Source organism: Ictalurus furcatus, chromosome 6 (assembly GCF_023375685.1).
Source record: "Ictalurus furcatus strain D&B chromosome 6, Billie_1.0, whole genome shotgun sequence".
NCBI classification, from domain to species: domain Eukaryota; kingdom Metazoa; phylum Chordata; class Actinopteri; order Siluriformes; family Ictaluridae; genus Ictalurus; species Ictalurus furcatus.
Genome location: NC_071260.1, coordinates 1,589,565 through 1,615,000, shown reverse-complemented (window position 1 = coordinate 1,615,000; position 25,436 = coordinate 1,589,565). Strand labels below are relative to the sequence as shown.

General features: G+C 41.4%; 1 protein-coding gene across 8 annotated transcripts in view; it reads left to right on the top strand.

Annotated features, from left to right (window-relative positions):
- Positions 1–11,700: 11,700 nt before the first annotated feature.
- glsb (glutaminase b) overlaps positions 11,701–25,436 on the top strand; it is a 32,786-nt gene continuing 19,050 nt past the window's right edge. For 3 of the 8 annotated variants that reach the window (XM_053626159.1, XM_053626158.1, XM_053626157.1), the window contains exons 1-6: positions 12,904–13,303; positions 19,104–19,200; positions 20,548–20,669; positions 22,636–22,765; positions 22,863–22,942; positions 24,034–24,197. In XM_053626159.1, coding sequence (XP_053482134.1) covers positions 13,047–13,303; positions 19,104–19,200; positions 20,548–20,669; positions 22,636–22,765; positions 22,863–22,942; positions 24,034–24,197 — 850 coding nt within the window. In that variant the 5' untranslated portion in view covers positions 12,904–13,046. The other 5 variants (XM_053626155.1, XM_053626156.1, XM_053626160.1 and 2 more) reach the window with 5 other exon arrangements.

Sequence of the window (25,436 nt, the reverse complement as noted above, 5' to 3'; positions counted from 1 at the left end):
ACAAAAAACCAAACAAACAAACTAACATGCTGTCTTTTCTCTTTTCTTCTAACCTTGTCTTTTTTCCCCCCACTGGCTCTAATTAGCTTGCTGATTAAGGAGCACCCTGTGTGTGTGTGTGTGTGTGTGTGTGTGTGTGTGTGGGTCGTGATCGCGTCTTCACCTCCAATCACGTCATATCTACACATTTCGAAAGCCCTGAAATGACTCAGCGTGTGCGCCACTTGCATTTTCCTTCATTTTCGTTGTGCTGGTGCGTGAAAGCTGCTCGGGTCTGAACCCCACGCTGACATATGGGTGGCCTCGCACCCACAGAGCAGCGCACACGGCCTCGACACCACGGTGTGACGTCGCCGCCCTCAGATAGGGTTGTCAGGGCGACCAGACTGGGGTGGTTTTTTTTTTCCCTTGCCCACTCGGGCTGTTTTTAATCACACCAGGGTGGAAAGAAATGACCTTGGCAAAGTTACAGATCGTGCTGCTTTATAGCAAACTGCTATAAAAGGAATGGTTAAAGGAAAAAAAAAACCACCTTTTTTTTAAAAAAAAAAAAAAAAAAAGAAGAAAAAACCCTACAGCGTGCGTCTTCCTAGTACACGGTAGTCAGTTCACTCGGCGGCCATCTTGGAGACATTCCTGGACCGCCACACCAAGCCAGGCTCTGTCTACCCGAAAGACGTGAAACCCGTGTACCAGGAACGGATCAGCAACATGGGAGTTCGCTCAAATAGCAGCAAACAGTTTCAGCAAACCTTCACGGGTACTGTTACATGATGGGAAACCCGATATCTGGATCTGTATCAGTACACCTGCGGAGGAGACGCATCTCAATCAGAGACAGGACTCATCTCGAAGGGCTGAATTTTTTTTTTATTCCTTTTTTACGAACGAACTTTCTCAGTAAGTGTAGCAGACGAGCGCGTGGGTTGATTATCCTTCAGACCATGGACGTGTTTTGTTTACACGAGAGCGCGTCGGATTAACGCGCCGGTGCCACGTTGCTAAATTTGACCGATCAAAACGCTGAATTAAAAACATGGCCGAATCTCCTACGCGAGGATCTCACACAGTAGCTTGATTAAGCTGAGTGCGCAGGACGGAAAAATATTTATATATGAATATAAAATGACCGCACGAGCTGGATCAAGTGCTATTCTACGTGCTGCTGAATAACGAATGTGGAAGCCATTTAGTTGAATTAAAGCAGTCATTATCGCGATAATCCCAAACCACTATGACTTATTCATTTATTTCTTACAGCTAAGGAATAAACGTGATCGGATTCTTCGGTCCTTATTTTCTATTCCTGATAGAGTGTTTTGTTTATACGCTATTGAAAATCTTGTTTCGGACGCTTCTACTCAAGAAATGTTTGGCGACGTCGGAAGCGTGAGCTTCTTAATCATCTGAATCAGGAGACGAGACACCGGACTCACGCGGGTGCGTAACCCGACTCTGAACACAAGGAACTTTGCCAGTGTGCATATGAGTGTAACGTTAATCTCTGAATTTAGTTCTGAATTGAATTCTCATTAGCTTCATTCGCTGCGACGTTTCCTGCCGTATTAAACAGATTTGAGTGGAAATTTAGTTTGAATTTGACTTCCCATCAAAACCCCTCCTTTAATTAGTAAACGGCTTCATGCATACAGACATCTCGGAGAGAGCGGCGCTGGGGTTTTTTTTTCCCCTACACACGCGTGGGCGACTGCCAGCAATCTCCTCCTCCATTTGTGCAGGATGAAACACTTTGACTCTGTATATAATCCAGCAGGGATAAACAGCTCATACTAACAGACGGTGTGTGAATTAAACCTGTCACCTGAGCCGCAGCGGTTCTGTGTGACTTTGAGCTCCATCAGTGGGTTTTTGTTTGTTTGTGTGTGTGTGTGTGTGTGTGTGGGAGGGAAGGTGGGCTGTTTTTCCTCATTTTCTGCAGAGACGAATCGTTAGCTTGTTAAAAACTTGTGAAAAAAGAAGGTTCGCTCTCTGATGGTAGTAACATTTGCATTCTTTTTTTTTTTTTTTTTTAAAAAAAACAACAACAACAAAACAACCCGACATGTCTTCCTGTTAAACATTCGGTGCACTCGTTAGAGTTTATCAGCAGTATTGTTTTATATTTTCTACAGATAAAACCGTTGAGCGTCTGTCTCCAGGCAAATGTCTCTCACCACATGAAGGGAAGCGTCTGGTCCCAACATGCATTGCCAGCACTAGTTTATGCTCCCCAGGGGAAAATGAAGGCCTGTCACTGACATGCGGTTACTGAACGACGTGCTTACCATAAATAACGGGTAGGAAATGCACTGGAGTTTTTTATTAGCTTTCTGACATGTAATGCTCATAAAAAAATAAAAAAAAACTCCTGTACATCATTACCTACTGCACTACCTCCACACAATCTCTGGCAGATAGAAGTCAAACCGATAGACGTTCTGTCTGCGTACTTCCGACGAAAAAATCCATTACTGCTACTGCTTCCATGACTATTACTTCTAACACTACTTCTATTACTACAATTATTACTACCACTACTACTACTACTGCTACTATTACTACTTATTCTTGTACTGCTATTGTTGCTAACACTACTTCTATTACATCCAGTACTATTATTACTACTACTCTACGTCTACCACTACCACTTTTATTACTACTATAACTACTTCTACTGCTACTACCACCACCAATATTACTTTCATTAATACTAATTCTTTTACTACCACCTCTACTACTACTACAATAACTATGACTACAAATACTACTACTATTACTGCTACTACAATATAACTATTACTACTAACACTACTTCTATTACTAATAATACTACAATTATTACTACCACTACTACTGCTACTATAACCACGCCTTCTTTTACTATTACTACTTCTACTACTGCTACTATAACCACGCCTTCTTTTAATATTACTACTGCTACTATAACCACGCCTTCTTTTACTATTACTACTTCTACTACTGCTACTATAACCACGCCTTCTTTTACTATTACTACTTCTACTACTGCTACTATAACCACGCCTTCTTTTACTATTACTACTGCTACTATAACCACGCCTTCTTTTACTATTACTACTGCTACTATAACCACGCCTTCTTTTACTATTACTACTGCTACTATAACCACGCCTTCTATTACTATTACTACTTCTACTACTGGTACTATAACCACGCCTTCTTTTACTATTACTACTGCTACTACTGCTACTATAACCACGCCTTCTTTTACTATTACTACTTCTACTACTGCTACTATAACCACGCCTTCTTTTACTATTACTACTTCTACTACTGCTACTATAACCACGCCTTCTTTTACTATTACTACTGCTACTACTGCTACTATAACCACGCCTTCTTTTACTATTACTACTGCTACTATAACCACGCCTTCTATTACTATTACTACTTCTACTACTGCTACTATAACCACGCCTTCTTTTACTATTACTACTGCTACTACTGCTACTATAACCACGCCTTCTTTTACTATTACTACTGCTACTATAACCACGCCTTCTATTACTATTACTACTTCTACTACTGCTACTATAACCACGCCTTCTTTTACTATTACTACTGCTACTACTGCTACTATAACCACGCCTTCTTTTACTATTACTACTGCTACTATAACCACGCCTTCTATTACTATTACTACTTCTACTACTGCTACTATAACCACGCCTTCTTTTACTATTACTACTGCTACTACTGCTACTATAACCACGCCTTCTTTTACTATTACTACTTCTACTACTGCTACTATAACCACGCCTTCTTTTACTATTACTACTGCTACTACTGCTACTATAACCACGCCTTCTTTTACTATTACTACTTCTACTATAACCACGCCTTCTTTTACTATTACTACTGCTACTACTGCTACTATAACCACGCCTTCTTTTACTATTACTACTGCTACTATAACCACGCCTTCTATTACTATTACTACTTCTACTACTGCTACTATAACCACGCCTTCTTTTACTATTACTACTGCTACTACTGCTACTATAACCACGCCTTCTTTTACTATTACTACTTCTACTACTGCTACTATAACCACGCCTTCTTTTACTATTACTACTGCTACTACTGCTACTATAACCACGCCTTCTTTTACTATTACTACTGCTACTATAACCACGCCTTCTATTACTATTACTACTTCTACTACTGCTACTATAACCACGCCTTCTTTTACTATTACTACTGCTACTACTGCTACTATAACCACGCCTTCTTTTACTATTACTACTGCTACTATAACCACGCCTTCTATTACTATTACTACTTCTACTACTGCTACTATAACCACGCCTTCTTTTACTATTACTACTTCTACTACTGCTACTATAACCACGCCTTCTTTTACTATTACTACTGCTACTACTGCTACTATAACCACGCCTTCTTTTACTATTACTACTTCTACTACTGCTACTATAACCACGCCTTCTTTTACTATTACTACTGCTACTACTGCTACTATAACCACGCCTTCTTTTACTATTACTACTGCTACTATAACCACGCCTTCTATTACTATTACTACTTCTACTACTGCTACTATAACCACGCCTTCTTTTACTATTACTACTGCTACTACTGCTACTATAACCACGCCTTCTTTTACTATTACTACTGCTACTATAACCACGCCTTCTATTACTATTACTACTTCTACTACTGCTACTATAACCACGCCTTCTTTTACTATTACTACTGCTACTACTGCTACTATAACCACGCCTTCTTTTACTATTACTACTGCTACTATAACCACGCCTTCTATTACTATTACTACTTCTACTACTGCTACTATAACCACGCCTTCTTTTACTATTACTACTGCTACTACTGCTACTATAACCACGCCTTCTTTTACTATTACTACTTCTACTACTGCTACTATAACCACGCCTTCTTTTACTATTACTACTGCTACTACTGCTACTATAACCACGCCTTCTTTTACTATTACTACTGCTACTATAACCACGCCTTCTATTACTATTACTACTTCTACTACTGCTACTATAACCACGCCTTCTTTTACTATTACTACTGCTACTACTGCTACTATAACCACGCCTTCTTTTACTATTACTACTGCTACTATAACCACGCCTTCTATTACTATTACTACTTCTACTACTGCTACTATAACCACGCCTTCTTTTACTATTACTACTTCTACTACTGCTACTATAACCACGCCTTCTTTTACTATTACTACTGCTACTACTGCTACTATAACCACGCCTTCTTTTACTATTACTACTTCTACTACTGCTACTATAACCACGCCTTCTTTTACTATTACTACTGCTACTACTGCTACTATAACCACGCCTTCTTTTACTATTACTACTGCTACTATAACCACGCCTTCTATTACTATTACTACTTCTACTACTGCTACTATAACCACGCCTTCTTTTACTATTACTACTGCTACTACTGCTACTATAACCACGCCTTCTTTTACTATTACTACTGCTACTATAACCACGCCTTCTATTACTATTACTACTTCTACTACTGGTACTATAACCACGCCTTCTTTTACTATTACTACTGCTACTACTGCTACTATAACCACGCCTTCTTTTACTATTACTACTTCTACTACTGCTACTATAACCACGCCTTCTTTTACTATTACTACTGCTACTACTGCTACTATAACCACGCCTTCTTTTACTATTACTACTGCTACTATAACCACGCCTTCTATTACTATTACTACTTCTACTACTGCTACTATAACCACGCCTTCTTTTACTATTACTACTGCTACTACTGCTACTATAACCACGCCTTCTTTTACTATTACTACTGCTACTATAACCACGCCTTCTATTACTATTACTACTGCTACTACTGCTACTATAACCACGCCTTCTTTTACTATTACTACTTCTACTACTGCTACTATAACCACGCCTTCTTTTACTATTACTACTTCTACTACTGCTACTATAACCACGCCTTCTCTTACTATTACTACTTCTACTACTGCTACTATAACCACGCCTTCTTTTACTATTACTACTTCTACTACTGCTACTATAACCACGCCTTCTCTTACTATTACTACTTCTACTACTGCTACTATAACCACGCCTTCTCTTACTATTACTACTTCTACTACTGCTACTATAACCACGCCTTCTTTTACTATTACTACTTCTACTACTGCTACTATAACCACGCCTTCTCTTACTATTACTACTTCTACTACTGCTACTATAACCACGCCTTCTCTTACTATTACTACTTCTACTACTGCTACTATAACCACGCCTTCTCTTACTATTACTACTTCTACTACTATAACCACGCCTTCTTTTACTATTACTACTTCTACTACTGCTACTATAACCACGCCTTCTTTTACTATTACTACTTCTACTACTGCTACTATAACCACGCCTTCTTTTACTATTACTACTTCTACTACTGCTACTATAACCACGCCTTCTTTTACTATTACTACTTCTACTACTGCTACTATAACCACGCCTTCTTTTACTATTACTACTTCTACTACTGCTACTATAACCACGCCTTCTTTTACTATTACTACTTCTACTACTGCTACTATAACCACGCCTTCTCTTACTATTACTACTTCTACTACTGCTACTATAACCACGCCTTCTTTTACTATTACTACTTCTACTACTGCTACTATAACCACGCCTTCTTTTACTATTACTACTGCTACTATAACCACGCCTTCTTTTACTATTACTACTGCTACTATAACCACGCCTTCTCTTACTATTACTACTTCTACTACTGCTACTATAACCACGCCTTCTCTTACTATTACTACTTCTACTACTGCTACTATAACCACGCCTTCTTTTACTATTACTACTTCTACTACTGCTACTATAACCACGCCTTCTTTTACTATTACTACTGCTACTATAACCACGCCTTCTTTTACTATTACTACTGCTACTATAACCACGCCTTCTTTTACTATTACTACTGCTACTATAACCACGCCTTCTTTTACTATTACTACTGCTACTATAACCACGCCTTCTTTTACTATTACTACTTCTACTACTGCTACTATAACCACGCCTTCTTTTACTATTACTACTTCTACTACTGCTACTATAACCACGCCTTCTTTTACTATTACTACTTCTACTACTGCTACTATAACCACGCCTTCTTTTACTATTACTACTGCTACTATAACCACGCCTTCTTTTACTATTACTACTGCTACTATAACCATGCCTTCTTTTACTATTACTACTGCTACTACTGCTACTATAACCACGCCTTCTTTTACTATTACTACTTCTACTACTGCTACTATAACCACGCCTTCTTTTAGTATTACTACTTCTACTACTGCTACTATAACCACGCCTTCTTTTACTATTACTACTGCTACTATAACCACGCCTTCTTTTACTATTACTACTGCTACTATAACCACGCCTTCTTTTACTATTACTACTGCTACTATAACCACGCCTTCTTTTACTATTACTACTTCTACTACTGCTACTATAACCACGCCTTCTCTTACTATTACTACTGCTACTACTGCTACTATAACCACGCCTTCTTTTACTATTACTACTTCTACTACTACTACTATAACCACGCCTTCTCTTACTATTACTACTTCTACTACTGCTACTATAACCACGCCTTCTCTTACTATTACTACTTCTACTACTGCTACTATAACCACGCCTTCTCTTACTATTACTACTTCTACTACTGCTACTATAACCACGCCTTCTCTTACTATTACTACTTCTACTACTGCTACTATAACCACGCCTTCTTTTACTATTACTACTTCTACTACTGCTACTATAACCACGCCTTCTCTTACTATTACTACTTCTACTACTGCTACTATAACCACGCCTTCTCTTACTATTACTACTTCTACTACTGCTACTATAACCACGCCTTCTCTTACTATTACTACTTCTACTACTGCTACTATAACCACGCCTTCTTTTACTATTACTACTTCTACTACTGCTACTATAACCACGCCTTCTCTTACTATTACTACTGCTACTACTGCTACTATAACCACGCCTTCTTTTACTATTACTACTGCTACTATAACCACGCCTTCTTTTACTATTACTACTGCTACTACTGCTACTATAACCACGCCTTCTTTTACTATTACTACTGCTACTATAACCACGCCTTCTTTTACTATTACTACTTCTACTACTGCTACTATAACCACGCCTTCTTTTACTATTACTACTTCTACTACTGCTACTATAACCACGCCTTCTTTTACTATTACTACTTCTACTACTGCTACTATAACCACGCCTTCTTTTACTATTACTACTGCTACTATAACCACGCCTTCTTTTACTATTACTACTGCTACTATAACCACGCCTTCTTTTACTATTACTACTGCTACTACTGCTACTATAACCACGCCTTCTTTTACTATTACTACTTCTACTACTGCTACTATAACCACGCCTTCTTTTACTATTACTACTTCTACTACTGCTACTATAACCACGCCTTCTTTTACTATTACTACTGCTACTATAACCACGCCTTCTTTTACTATTACTACTGCTACTATAACCACGCCTTCTTTTACTATTACTACTGCTACTATAACCACGCCTTCTTTTACTATTACTACTTCTACTACTGCTACTATAACCATGCCTTCTCTTACTATTACTACTGCTACTATAACCACGCCTTCTTTTACTATTACTACTGCTACTATAACCACGCCTTCTTTTACTATTACTACTGCTACTACTGCTACTATAACCACGCCTTCTTTTACTATTACTACTGCTACTATAACCACGCCTTCTTTTACTATTACTACTGCTACTATAACCACGCCTTCTTTTACTATTACTACTGCTACTACTGCTACTATAACCACGCCTTCTTTTACTATTACTACTGCTACTATAACCACGCCTTCTTTTACTATTACTACTTCTACTACTGCTACTATAACCACGCCTTCTTTTACTATTACTACTTCTACTACTGCTACTATAACCACGCCTTCTCTTACTATTACTACTGCTACTACTGCTACTATAACCACACCTTCTTTTACTATTACTACTGCTACTATAACCACGCCTTCTTTTACTATTACTACTGCTACTACTGCTACTATAACCACGCCTTCTTTTACTATTACTACTGCTACTATAACCACGCCTTCTTTTACTATTACTACTTCTACTACTGCTACTATAACCACGCCTTCTTTTACTATTACTACTTCTACTACTGCTACTATAACCACGCCTTCTTTTACTATTACTACTTCTACTACTGCTACTATAACCACGCCTTCTTTTACTATTACTACTGCTACTATAACCACGCCTTCTTTTAATATTACTACTTCTTGTACTACTACTGTTGCCACTACTACTACAACTATTACTACTAATACTACTTCTATTACCACTACCACCCTAATTATTACTACTAGTACCACCTCTTTTAATACTACTACTACTATTACTACTAATACTTATTCTATGAACACTACCGCTACTGCTAGCATTACTATTACTAATATTAATTACTGCTGCTTACACTCTTCATAATACTGCCATAGTTATGTAGTGTAATCTAATATTTTACATAAAATCTATTAAAAATCTGTTTTATTTGTCGAGCACTTTTAACCCGATATTGTCACAAATAGCTCTACAGAAATCCATATGCAGGTTTAGCGCTCTAGATCCTTAAAGGTGCAATAGTCTTCTTTAAAAAAAAAAAATTCTTACTAGTACAAATAACTTTTATATATATATAAAATATGTACAACATGATAGAAAATAATGTTTTAAGCCATGACCACAGCGCAGGTAAGTAAATCAGTAAGACCCAACATTTTGCACGCTTGTAGAGGTAGAACGTGGTGATGTCATGACAGCGTGCTAACTCTAGTTCAATCGCTGTCGGATCTGGACGCGGAGCTTTTTGTACTTGTGACTGTAAATTTTACAGTCATTTACTGGGAGCATGTTTGGCCATAAAGTTCTGTAAAAAAAAAAACCTGATAAAAATTACAATAAACAACTGTAAACATATATGAGCCACCACAAGCTATCTCGACTAACTTACACTGATTCTATCTCTGAAATAAATCCCACTCAATGATTGCACTGAATCGGTGCGAACTAGCTGATTAGTGTAAAAAATGTTTTTTAACCCCGTTGGCAGTAAATTACTGTAAAATTTAGTCAATTATTCATTTTTTTTTCCTAATGCACCTTTTAATAAACAAGATCCAAATCTACAGCATCCGGAAGAAATTAAACACAGGAACGAGGCTGAGAATCAATTTACATTCAATGAACCTGTACATTTAGTTCTTTCTTAAACCATCACTGAGAGTGTTATTGAATTGACTATTTCTCACTACATTTACTTAAACTGACTGCAGAGCATTTGTTCATAACATTGCGGTGGCATCGTATAATTAACTTCAAATGATTTATTTCTCTCTCCCTCTAGTAATGACAGGTTTAACGGTATAACTCGTGTCCACAAGGTGTCAGTGCAGCTCCATGTACCTCCATTATTCAAACTCAACACACTATGAAGTCCATATTATTAATACTGGGACAGACCCAGTTTGCTCTCAGACCAGCCTCATAACACATTCCTCAAACATTCCTTTGAGACTGTTATCATGTGAACATGACTGCATCACAGCACCTTTCTGCTACATCCCAGAGGTGCTCGACGTAAGTTATGGAGGATGAAACCTGCAAAAAAAAACCCTACAAAAACAATAAATAAATAAATACATAAATCCACACATTACCTGCACAAATAAATATATAAATAATTAAATGTGCCAGGAGAATTTGATCTTTGTGCAGTTCTTCGGTGTGACACCAGGGGGCGGAACAGCTCTACAGAAGATCCTACAGACTGAAGCTCCAGAAGGTTCTGGAAGGAGAAAGACCTCAAGTATGTGACTGATGATTCAGAGTACAACCCTTCCTCTGTCTCAGGTATACAGACGGACACGTGACCCTGAAACGTGTCTGGAGCTGCTAGTAGACTTTACTCAGTAATGCTAAGTGCTTTTAATAATAAATAAATAAATATAAATTAAGTTTTCTTTTAAACATTTAACTTAAGAAATATTACACACAAACATCCTCTGTTTTAAATGAATGTATTCCTCTATATACAGGTCAAACATGTGCTGTTTGTTCTACAGAAATACAATAATAGTAATTACTATTATTAGATATTTTTTATTGTGTTTATTTATATGATTGATTTATGTTTTGCAAGCGTCACGCTTAAGATACTTTATCACATTAGACGGTGTTATTAATGCACTTTAAGGGCGTGGCACTCTTCTACTCTTCTCCCAACACAAAACATCATAACAAACCTGTTCGGCACAGCTGTTCCTCTTCCTGTCGCATACTCCTCTGTGTTGTCTTCTGTCAAATCATCCATAATAATAGTAATAATAATAGCCATGATGATAATAAAAAGGCTGGGATTGTGTAAGCGCCCCACCCTCTTGACGTATCCGTCCCCGTGAGTTAGTCTGATCAGATTAGCCTGGGTAATAAGTGATGTATTTGGTATTGGAGTTGAAGGACGAAGATGGGATCATTTCACCCGTGTTTTTCTCCTCAGGACAACATTCAGCCATTCAGTCACATTGTGGATGACTAACCAGTAAGTGAAATGTCACATGCAAGAGGAAAACACACTAATGAGCTCCAGCATGGACGAGGTAACATGGAGTTCTGTAGAGTTCTACAGAAGGTTATTTACACCGCGTCTTCTAGATCGACATCAAAACTGGGTCGTTTTTCCATGAATCAGCTTGAACAGAATCGCTGAACTGAGCGTGTCTGACGTGAACGTGAACGATGAACGAAGGAGTCAAGAAGCTAGTCATGGCCTTGGAACCCTCGCTGTCATGAGGAGGACGAGGACGAGGACAGTCGATCCACAGAGCTGTGGAATAAGAACAAGATAGAGACAAGATGTAAATCTAATCTATCACATGATGTGTGGTTCTTTCGAATGTGTTTCGTTTAGTGGTTAGCACGTTCGCCTCACAACGCCAGGGTTGGGGGTTCTCTCCATGCTGTGGGGGTTTCCTCCGGGTACTCCGGTTTCCTCCCCCAGTCCAAAGACATGCATGGTAGGCTGATTGGCGTGTCCAAAGTATCCGTAGCGTATGAACGGGTGTGAGAGTGTGTATGTGATTGCGCCCTTGTGATGGACTGGCAACCTGTCCCGGGTGTACCCCGCCTCGTGCCCCCCATGCTCCCTGGGATAGACTCCAGGTTCCCCGTGACCATGAAGGATGGACGGATTATTATTGTTTTTTGTTTATTTTCATGTATTAACATTGAAATTGAATGAATGAATCACTATGGCGTATTTAATAGTTTCTACTACTACTATTAATTGTTGTGTATTATTATTATTATCATTGTTTATTTTTTCTATATTTTTAAGTCACGTGGTAAAATGTATCTGCACTTTCTACACATTTGAATGGCGTGTTTTAAAATGTACAAAAATTATTAATCTATAGGATTTCCCGTCAATAATATTCACTCTTTACGACATTTGAACGTTTATTAGAAAAACGTACACGCTTTTCACACGCCGTGACTCATTTTTTTTTTTTTTCTGGTAAGGGCGTGATGCTTGAAAGCGGCATTATGAGCGACGTGCGATCTGACCAATCAAAAAGCTCGCGGCGTCCACTCGGCCCAATAGGAACGCAGGAGTGGTGGGGAAGTGGAAAGAGGGCGGGGCTAGATGCATTTTGCTTTCGCCGAAGAGCAACTGGCGGTTTACGGTTTCGAGAAGACGCGCTCGCGGCGAGGTCAGTCCTGTGTGCTAATACGTGAGTGATACGTAGCAAATTGTTGTCTTAATTCATTTTCAAAGATACGCATTAAAACGAAATTTCACCCATTCAGCTCGACAAGTCTGAAATGTTACAGTTTAGGTGTTCACCTGTCCTGAAGGAGTTGTTTCACGTGAGCCTTAAGCGTCCGTTAGTCCATATCGCGAGACCCCACGCGCAGGCTTTCAGCACCGATGGCCGCGTCATCTCCAAAATAAAGCCGTTTTTCGCCGCGGGATCTCTCTCACACACTTCAGCATGGACAAGAAGACTTTGTACAAAGACTGAAGGAGCGATAGAACCCGGCGAGAAAGATGGTACAGTCAAGGAAGCCGCCACGGACAAGTAAGACACGTTTATTTCTATCAGGAAATGCTAACTAGGGGGGGGGGGGGGGGGTGTGTCCGTGGTAATCGTATAGACCCGTAGAACCGATACAGAGTCATTAGGAGGTATAGCGTGGAACTGGTCACGTGACCTAAACATGTCCAAATGTGGAAAGTGACTGAGAGGGGGCGTGGTCACGTGACCCAGAGCCTATACTCTAACTCTAGCTATATATAGCTATATAAATATGGGAGTAACTCGGTTGTAAAGTGCTGGCTGGAGGAAGAAGAAAAAAATACCACATAACTGACCAATGAGGAACAGGATTGACCATTTTTGATCGCAAGAATCACCAAAAAAAACCAACAAACCCCTGATACACGTCTCTGTGTTGCTGCTAGTTCTGCTAATCCCACCACCCGCCGCACTACACACATCAACCGCAACACTGCTTCGTTATTACTTCTTAGTTAGTTTGTTATTATTAGTTCGCTAGTTATTAATCTCGTTACAGATGATGTTCAAGCGTGGTCGTGTTTTAAATCGCACATCGTGAAAGAATTCTTCGCTAACGAATCGACATTTGTGTTCGATCTTAGGACGTAAAAAAAAAAGAAAAAGAAAAAAGAAGTGACGTCCAGTAAAAAATCCACCAGTTTGAAGTACGGGAAATCTCGCAATGGTGATAAACAGAATGTTGCAATGGTGATGTGAAAATATCTGTATGACCTCAAGCTCACTTTGAAATTATGTGTAATCGCAGATCTATCGTCGGAGGATCTTCATTGCATAATCTGACACGTAACTCGCGGCAGCTTATTGGAAGATTACTGAGGAACAAAAAGCAGGAGGTTTTTTTTGTTTGTTTGTTTGTTTTTTTTTTTGGCCTCGGTAATGAAACGATCGTTCATCTGCAGCACTGCGATTTGTTAAACGGCTCACGAAATCATCTCACTGCTGCGTGTGTTAATTAGATTAAAAGTGTGACCGGACAGAAATATCCGCTTCACGCTGACGTTAAGAACGCGACAGGTGCTCGGCAGGGTGGTGGCGAGCGCATGTCGGTATACGAGGAACGTGTGCGTGATCAACGTCTTCTGCGGGCAGAACGGAAGAATATCGGCAGCGGGTCAGGAAGCTGGACCTCGACTCGACTCGAAACCCAAATAAACAAATCAGCTGCTTTACGATTTGTTTACGTTCGCAGACTGTGAAGCGTGCTGGTTTCCCCTCACACACACCGCTTTGGTGCGTGTCGTCAGATGGGTATGCATGTGGAGATTTGCATATAACTCGCACACACACTCAGCTAGACTGTAACTGGAGCAGGAAAAACACTTAAAAAGCCCTTGTGGTCATATATAAGTACGTCAGACTTCATAGGGTCGTGTCAGCACGAATGACGCCTTTTTAAAGTCTCTGCTCATGGCATGTAAAGTCTTCGCCAGAATTATTGGCAATCTCTTGTAAAGATGGGTAAAAAAAGGTCTCATTGGCAACCTGAAGTCTGAGTTGATGTCATTTGATTTGTTTGGTATTTGGTGTGTTTATTTTCACACTACTAACTAACAAACTAACCCCATGACTAACTAACCCATGACTAACTAACCCCATGATTAACTAAACAACTAAACACACAATTAACTAATCAACGAACAACATGACTAACTAACCACATCATTAACTAACCCCGAGTAACTAACCGACAAACCACAGCATTAACTAATCAACGAACCACATGATTAACTGACCACATGACTAATATGTTTAATTTATATGGCATCTTTCCAGAGCTGAAGGATGCTTTACAATATCGATATATAATATCATAAACAGTGAACAATCAAACACAGAAAATGAAAAACACAGCACAGATGGTACAGTCACTGAGATTAACTAGCCATATGATTAACTAACCACATGGCTAACTAACCACGTGATTAACTATCAAAGACAAAAAATAGTCTGAGAGGCCTGTAGGGCTGAAAATGTCCTTTGGGCAGTAAATGAAGTCTGTAATGGGGAATTATAAATGAAAATATGGTAAGACAATTCTCGGAAAATTTCTAATAACCTAACCCCACCCCCCTTCCTTCGTCCATTGTGTCCCCGCCTTCTTCTCCAGGCCCACCCTCCCCTCCCCGACCCGTGTAGGACACGTGGTACAGAAACTGGATGGATGGAATGTATCTAATGGATGTTAATATATTGATGTGTTTTATGTTTCGTATAATATACTGTAGGTTTTATTAATTATTATCGGACCCTTGCCGAAGGTCAGGACAGATGGATGGGAAAAGTTCCCTCTGGCACCGAGTCACAACATAGTCGGAAAACAGGAATTTTTCCACTCGGGTTATTATTTAATCCCGTAGGAAGCAGAACGCTGGGTTTTTACTGAGCACAGAATCTCAGCAAGGGTGGGGGTGGGGGTGGGGATTCGGCAGGACAAAGCAATAACAGTGTTATTTACCATGATTTTTAACATCATTTTTAAGAATGAGATTTTTTCTTATGTTTTCTTAAGAACACTCTTAAGAAGATTTTTTTTGGGAAAAGAAAATGCTCAACTTTCTTCTGGAGCTAGAAACTAAGAAGAAAATCACAGTTGAGAAGAGTTTTGCTCTCAACACAAAACACAAGCGTTTTTCCTTCTTATATATCCGTGTATACATACGGTATATCTGCAACAGCAGCTGGATCGAGAGTTGCGTGTTACCATGGTAACGTACAGACTGATGGACAGCTCGTAGAAAGTGTAGTAACTCTGTCCACTTCTCACTCGGTCAGGTTAGACAGAAGAACGCTTTCCAGAAAGTTCCTCAGGGTTTCTGGTTCAGGACCGCGTGTCAGAGTGCAGTGCACTTCCTGTGAAACACTTCCTGTCATAAATGCAACGCGCGCGCGCGTGTGTGTGTGTGTGTGTGTGTGTGTGTGTGTAAAAATCATTCTCAAACTAATAGCTGGGATTAGAGCTAATCGCTGTATCCTGATCACATAATCACACAGGAGTGTAAAGTTTAACACCGTAAACACTCTAATAGACATGAAGCTGTCTATTAGAGCTTTATCTGTTAATCCTGAACACGAGAATGGCAAGGGTACACACACACACACACACACACACACACACACACACACACACACACACACACACACAGACAGTAGGACAAAGGACAGCGCCACGTGGTCCTCTCACTCAGGAAGCTAGCATACTGTAATATGAGACTGGAAGAAGGTCAGGAGGACATGGGGGGGTGTGTGTGGTGGAAATACACGTGGAGTGGAACTAAACGTGTAGTGTGCCAGGTTACTCATAAGCTTGATATAATGTGTGGAAATGATTTACCACTTTTAAACATTTATTTATTAATCATTTACAGTATAACTGATTCATAGTAAATAACTACTATAAAAACATCCTGTGTGTAAGTAAAGTAAAAACATCCTGTTTGTGTGTGTGTGTGTGTGTGTGTGATGCGTGATGCTCCTATTTAAGTCTAAATTTTAAGTGTACCAAGCACACATCATTTAACGACCCTTTCACACTTATTAATCTGATTCCCGAGTTGGAATCAGAGCACAGTCGACTCTTTTGAATCGGTTGCTGTTTGATTCCTTTTGCTGTTTGATTCATTTTCTGTTTGATTCAGTAAGCAAACTTTCATCACGTGTGAATACAAATCTAAAAACATCTTATTGATATATGTATATATATTCAAACATTAAGAATGTTTTACAGTGTTCAGTACTGATTCGTGATATTAAATTCTTATATTGGATGAACTACTTATATGTAGGAATATTCTAGAATGATTAATCCGAGAGCGTAGCGTATACACACAGCCTGTACCGCTTTAATATGTGTTTTTACTTTCCATCTCTCTCTCTCTCTTCCCTGGGGCACTCAGCAGAACGAACACTTAACACTGAGCAAGAAGGCAAACGTACACACACGCACACACACACACACACACACACACACACACACTAATGCACTGTTCACTCCTATGTGTCAGACACCACATGGAAGGAGTCTCCAGTGTTATTGAGAGAAAATACAGAGAAAAGAGTTCATGCTCACGTTATGTGTGTGTGTGTGTGTGTGTGTGTGTGATATCGAGTTGCACCATGCTGTCACATTATCAGAGTAATGACGCTAATTGTCTCCCATTTTCCAGGAAATGAGGTTTCATTTCTCTCGGTTAGCTGTGATTCTGCAGAGCCTCGGTCACTGTCATCCCGCTGCTCTCGCCTCTTCACACACGGCTGGCCAAAGCAAAACACTCACTGTTGCCTGGCAACCACACCAAGCGTTTTTTTCCCTCCACACAACACGTTCTCAGAATCACGTAGTTTCTCGGGGCTGGTGCTGTCTCGGCTCCGATCCGCACAAACCCCGCTCACGCGTTCGGGTTATACCCGCGCTACACCGTGCTCGACACGCTGAAGTTAAAACGTTGGGGGTTTTTTTTTTTACAGCCGTCCTTTTTTTTTTTTTCTTCTGCGGCTTCAGGTCCGAAAGGGGCGGAGGCAAACTTATTTGTTCACCTGACTCCGCCCACTAGATTTTCACAATTTTTGTTGTACCATAAAACCCAAACAAGCAGCTGCAGTTGTGAGCTTGGAACTGAAGAAGCGTCGGACCAACGGAGCATTAATTTCACCTGTTAGTCCGATTCCTGAATCTGAATCAGAGCACAGTTGACTCTTTTGATTCCTTTGCTGTTTGATTTGGTTTGCTTTGTCTGAGACCGCTCCCCCTCCATCACCGTACCCACTCCCCCTCTGTCTCCGTCCCCACTCCCCCTCCGTCACTGTCCGTCTCCGTCCCCACTCCCCCTCCGTCACTGTCCCCCTCCGTCCCCACTCCCCCTCCGTCACCACTCTGCCTCTGTCACCATCACCACTGCCTCTCCTTCACCGTCCCCTCTCCGTCACCACTCCCCCGAACGCTAACCTGTTTAATCACCAGTTAATTAGCTACACCTCTGACAGTTCAGTTTAAGTGTCATGTTTGTTATTCTGTTGTTTTCTTTCTAAACATTTGTAATTAAATGTTGAAATTTGTTGTTTCATATTTGTGCATCGTGTGTGTGTGTCTTTACTCGTGTGACATGTCTGTGTAACTTGTCTCATCCATGATTTTGTTCTGTGTTTCTGTTTCTCCATCACCGTGTGCCGCGGCTGTGTGTGTTCTGTGTAAGTATCATTTCACTTCATTATATTTCACTTCCTTCTAGCCAGAGCTGAGTGATTACAGTCAGGAGTATCGTATTGCGATTTGTGTTGCATTTTAACGATGCGTGATGTTTACCGAGGTTTTACAGATCGATCACCAACACATCCTCGAACCTTCCTTATTAAAATAACAAACTATTAAAATGACAACCACCGGATAAGCTGCTTCTCTATTCGTCTTCTCCTCCTACCTCAGCTTACTCGTTGTGCTGATGGAGTGTGTGTGTGTGTGTGTGTGTGTGTGTTTGGATAGCTCCGTGAGAAAGACAGCCACAACACAGACCTCTAATCTCATCCGAAAGCCAACACATTCACGCTGCTCGTATCGTTTAAACACGGCTCATTCACTTCCCTCTTTACACCGCGGCGCTGTTCGGTTCTGCATTCTGATTGGTCAGAAGGTATTGATTAATTCTCTAGAACAGCAGCTCTGACAGTGGCGCAGGTTTATATTAACACGCTCGTTCTGATGCATTATCGTTTCTAGGTTTCCTGTATCAGGACGCTTCAGAGAGTTTTTTACTTTATTCATTAAATACGCTGTGTGTGTGTGTGTGTGTGTGTGTGTGTGTTTTAGGAGAAGGAAGGCAGGGATCATGCCGAGTCTGGAGGATCTGCTCTTCTACACCATTGCCGAGGGTCAGGAGAAGATTCCAGCCCACAAATTTATAACGGTTAGTCGTATTCCCATCTCTCTCTCTCACACACACACACACACACACACTTAGGCATGTAACAGTACACAGCGTAACAAAACATTACGTATAATGTAACATGGATAAGCTGTTACTGGTGTGACTCGCAAGGGGGCGTGTCCGAAGCTCGGCGCGTCACTTAAGCTGTGTTCACACACACACACACACACACACACACACACACACACACACACACAGAGCGATTATATCGCTGCACATCGCCAGTCGCTGCACTATGAAGTCACCAGAAGGCGTTCCTACTGCTGGTTGCCATAGTAACATTTATCAGCGATTGAGTTTAAACGTGTATTACACCTCACGCTATTACGCGACCTACCTCATTGTGCGGTGTTTAAACCGGGGCTGGGCGATAGGATAGAAATATCACGTCACGATAACGGAGGACGACGCGCATCGCGATATATCATTGAGCTACCAAACTGTCTGCGAAACTATAGTCAAACAAACAAACAAGAAAAGTTCTTTAATACCTACAAAGACAAAGAAGTTTACCTTGAAAAGCAAACGACGGCGAATCACCGGCGTCCGTTCGGTACCGTTTAATTCGGAATGATATATTTTTAAAAACGTAAAAAAAAACACATCACCATACCAACGATATCTCCGTAAAGTGTATCGCGTAATCGTTTATCACAATATCCACGCTATACCGATATATCGCCCAGCCCCGGGTTAAAGCATCGCTATTAAAGTACGCTGGATTGATTGATTAATTAATTGCTTGATTAATCCTCAGGTGTAAAGTCTGATACTGGGCATGGTGATGGTGTTTACAGAGCTACTCTGACATCATTTTGGGGTGTGGGGGTGTGTGTGTGTACGGTCATGTTTACGTCAGTAACAGACTGACCCTGGGTTCACGTGGGCGAAGGGACAAGAGTCAGAACAAATCGCACGAATGGAAAAGAGGGATTAAAATAAAAGTAGGTTAGAGTGCGTGTGCGCGTGTGTGTGCGTGAGTGTGTGTGTGTGTGTGTGTGTGCGTCAGGCTGAGAGCCATGTTTTTGTTTACGCTGAGGTTACCTATCCTGCACAGGTTATCAGACTCGGACCTGTGTACACTGGCTCACACGCCGTGACACGTCTTCTGTACAAGCCATCGTGTTTGTTAACTCACTTTCCTCAAAACAAACGGGGAAGGGAATGAAATCTGACTAACCTATCTAATCTAAAACGCCTAATCTGTCTAATCTATGAACAAACACAGCACAAGTACCCGACTGTTTCTCATTTCAAGCTTGTTCTGTATCGGTCTGTCCTTTATAAAAGGATAATATTCAACTCATCGAAGTATTTTTCTTCCAGGCGCTGAAGGCCACAGGTCTGAGAACAGGAGACCCCCGGCTGAAGGAGTGCATGGAGATGCTGAAGGTGACCCTGAAGTCCACGTCAGACGGAGTGATGCTGGACCGCCACCTCTTTAAGAAGTGAGTCATCGCACACACGAGTCCACTTTAATAGGAACACCTGGACGTTTACGCAGTTGTCTAATCAGCCGATCATGTAGCAGCAGTGCAGCACATAAAATGTAGAATGTAGTAAATCAAGTAAGCACTCTTTACAAGCGGAAAGCATCTCGGCATGCGCAAGGCAACGTGTCAGAGGTTCTCTTACAACGTCAGTCAGACGAAATCAGTCCAAAAACTGTACTGTGTAAACCCAGTGTGTGTGTAGATGAGAAGGAGAAGCTGACCATCTGCTCCATGCTCCCCCGTAGTTCCTCTCTCTTTCCTGTGTGCGAGTGATGCGTCATCAGCACACACATGCACTTACCTATTTTTATCTCTGGTCTGCTCGGAGAGATGTGTGAGAACTCAGCTCCTGCGTGATAAAGCATTCCTACAGCAGGAGAGGAGGCTTAATGTTAACAATATACCGTTGCAATCAAAACGATCCAAACCCGCAGTGCAGATCAGGTTTATCGTTTAAATGTACAGACTTTCAGCTGTTTGCGATGAACAAATCAAACAAAATGAGTTGAAATAGTTCGACATGAATGCTTCAAGCGGTTTCCCCAAATTCAACTGAAAATGCCACTTATAATGACTTCTCCAGTCTCAACATTATTCACCCCACTGAATAGAATCCCTCACAACAGCACAGATATGCAAAACAGGTGTTGTCTCAATAGGGGCAGAAAATACATGAAATACCTGAACTGGCTCGGGGTTGAAAATGCATGAAATACCTGCACGGGGCAGAGCAAGGAAGCTGTCAGTGGCTGCAAGCAGATTTGTGAGAAGGCAGGTTGTGAAAATCCCTCGAGTGACTGTAAAAGACCTGCAGCGAGACTCGGTGTGACAGACTCTGAGGTTTCAGTGAGCACAGTAAGGCGCGTACTAAACGCAGAAGGTTTCCATGCCAGAACTCCAAGACGTTCACCACTACTGACCCAAAAGCACAAAAAAAGTCGCTCAAAATCATATAAATAAGCCACAGAAGTTTTGGGATTCTGTTCTGTGGCGCGATGAAACAAAACCGGAACTTTTCAGCACGATGGATCAGCGGTATGTCTGGAGGAAGAAGAATGAAGGAAGAACACTCTGTCCACAGTCGAGCATGGTGGGGGCTCGGTGATGCTCTGCGGCTGCTTTGCATCCTCTGGCACTGGAAACCTGCAGTGTGTGGGAAGCAAGATGGATTCATTGAAGTATCAGGAGATCCTAGGAGAAAACATCATGCCGTCTGTGAGGAAGCTGAAGCTTGGGCGTCATCGGAAGCGTTCGTTGCATTTCCTCGCAATGTACAGTCCCCTCCAAAAGTATTGGAACAACAAGGCCAGTTCTATTGTTTTCGTTATACGGTACATTGAAGACATTTGGGTTTGCGATCAAAAGATGAATATCAGAATTGCAGCTTTCATTTTCTAGACGTGTTTAACAACTTGGAACATGGCAGCTTTTGTCTAGACCCACCCATTTTTCAACTATTTAAAGTACTGGAACATGTGACTGACATGGGGTTTCTTGCTACCCAGGTGTGTCCTGTTAGACTGATTGTTTAAACAGTAAATAGCTCGGAACGTGTGCTCTTGGTTTTAGCTTTTAGTTTCACCTGTGAAGACTGTGTTTGTTGTTCAAAAGGATAAACCAACATGAAGATCAGAGAGCTGTCAATGGGAGAAAAGAAAATTTATCAGAGGCGTTGCATAAACATCGGGCGTATCCAATAGAACAATTTGAAATGTCATGAAAAAGAAAGAAACCACTGGGCCTTGCTTTTCCAATACTTTTGGAGGGGACTGTACTTCCTCACGGTATTTTAGTTCACAGTAGAGTTCCTCGTTATATTTTGTGGCTTCTGCTGCAGGAAGAATGTAAAGTGGTGTTTCTAGTTGATCGAGAGGATCATCATCATCATCATCCCGCTGTGTTTCCTTTTCCCCTTCCTCAGATGTGTCCAGAGCAACATCGTGCTCCTCACCCAAGCTTTCCGCAAGAAGTTCGTCATCCCTGATTTCAAGACTTTCACCTCCCGCATAGACGAGCTTTACGAGACTGGCAGGAACCTGTCCGGAGGTCAGGTACGAGACGTATCGCCGTTCACGTTCTCATTTTTCCTGGTTTTTTTACACGCGGAGTGTGGAGTTGCGGACATGTCATGCTGTGTTTCTGTCTCAGGTTGCTGACTACATTCCTCAACTCGCTAAGTTCAGCCCTGACCTGTGGGGCGTGGCTCTGTGCACGGTGGACGGTCAGAGGTGAGCGCCAGCTTACAACCACGCACTTTTACCTCTGAGCAAATACTGAATAAAGGCACAGTTTGTAGTGAAGATTGTGAAATGATCAGTAATCTGTTGTTTTATCCAGAGCTGGTTTAATCACACACCGGGTTTGTTGTTGAGCTTCGCGATCCGGTGGAAATCTACAGGAGGCAGGCGTGCGTGCGGTGCCGTCTCGGTATTTCTCGACGAGAGTGAAAGTAGAAAGTCTGAGCTGAAAACAAAGAACTAACTTCAGAAATATTTTAACATGGTGTAACATTTTAACATCAAAGGATAAGGGGTGGGGCTAATGTCGCGGCCTCGAATCCGATCTTGAACTTCATTTTTTAATTGAATGATGATAATTGCAGAAAAAAATCTTTACAGGAGAAACATTGATGATCTTTTATAAATTCGACTCAACATTCAGTCCGTATTTGTGATTGTCACGGCCAAAAATGCTCGATCTTGCTTCGTTTTTTTTTTCTTCCCTAAATTTGTGATGCGACTTGCGGAGTTTTTCGGGCTTTTTTTTCCTTTCTTTTGGTGAAATTTGTAACCGTACGAAATAGTTTCCGCAGCGATGTTTGTCGGTAAACGAGACCTTTTTTTTAGTCGTACCCGTTCGACGTACGCGAATCGGAGAGGGCTTTGTCCGAACGCGCGTTACGTTGCGGCGACCTCGCGCGACGCGTCCCGGCCCAGACCTGCGGAAGATCTGCGGTTATTTTGAAGAATCGCGAGCTCCTGCGAGTGTTGCGGATAAATACTCTGAAAACGTTTTCACGATTTTTGCGTACATTTCTGAGATCCCAAAATCTCCAGAATCCTGGAGGGACTGATAAATAGCAGAACGGTCGGATGAGTTAAAAGTGTGCGTAACCCGACTCTGAAGATGCTCAACCGTCCTCATGTAGATACACGTGACTTTAGCCTGACGCTGAATAAAATGGAATATAACTACAAGGTGTTTTTATAGAATGACTCGTAGTGTATGATGGGATTCATTCTCTCTCTCTCTCTCTCTCTCTCTGTGTGTGTGTGTGTGTGTGTGTGTGTGTGTGTGTGTGTGTGTGTGTGTGTGTTAGACACACTGTGGGCGACACCAAGGTGCCGTTCTGTCTGCAGTCGTGTGTGAAGCCGCTGAAGTACGCCATCGCGGTGCACGACCATGGCACAGACTACGTGCACCGCCTCATCGGCAAAGAGCCCAGCGGCTTACGCTTCAACAAGCTCTTTCTGAACGAGGACGGTGAGTTCTCCTCCACCCATCCGCCCCTGCCCCAGGGGTTAGCTCAGACACTCCTTCAGTAAAATCAGCCCTCACAGCCAGCATCATTCACACGTCTTCAGTGAGGCTCGGTATTTTATAAACAGAACTTTTCGTACGCTTGTCGAGTTTCGAGTCCTCACTCGAAAATACACCAGAAATGACCGCGTAAGTGGTTTTTAACTCTCCCATATTAACCGACAACCTGGAAGCCCCGCCCCCTCTCCTACATTAGTCATCTCTATTGATATTACAGCTAAAATTCAGTGTGTGTATTGATTTATCTATTTTTCCTCCAGTACATATAATAACGCCATTATATTGTATCCTGTGTAGTGAGCATATGTAGTGGGAAAAACTATTTACACGGATCTCACGTTTCTTCAAACGTCAAAATAAAAAGAAATGAAGGTAAATATCTTTTGAAAATACTTTGGATAAAACCAGTTTCTGCTTTTATATTCTCATGCCCTATTACCCACAATTCTCTGAGCGCTGGAAGGGTTTTTTTTTTTGTGGCACGAGTCATCTTGTTTTCGTTCCCGAAAGATCGTCTGATACGAGTTTAAGCCACTCCGGGAAGCTGTCCCTGCGTTGCCGTGGCAACACGGCGAAAGTGTAATGGTCCGCGGATAATAACGCAACAGAGCGTCCACGAGAGCGGGGAGGAAATGTGCGCCGGACGGAAATATCCGCACGACAAATCATCGAGCGCTGACGCTCCAACGCTCTGCTTCCTGCTGCGTATCGCCACGTTCACCAGAGCGATTCGTGCGGTCAGTCCCCACGGGGTCGGGTCACCGCGCTCTGAGTAATCCACATCGTCTCTGTCAGACAACGGGAGTGGCAGGAAATGATGCAATACCTGAAGAATTGTCATGTAGAGGAAGCCTGAGTTGTTGTGAGTTTTCTGAACAGAAGTGGAAATGTGTGTGAAATCTTGCTCTGTGTGTGTGTGTGTGTGTGTGTGCTGTTTAAACTAAATGGTGGTGTAGTGACTCTTACTGCTTCCTGTTTGCCCGCTGTTCGATGAACACTCCAGCTTTCTCCTTCAGCCGATTCGTAGAAACACGAACCTGGATTTAACTGGAACTCCAAGCCGACATCTTTTCCTGAAACATGGCTTCAGTAAAGAAACCGAAGAAGAGCAAGAAGAAGAAGAAATGAAGATGAAGTGACTGTTGTTCCAGAACCTTTCAGTATGGTTAGGGTTATGAAGCA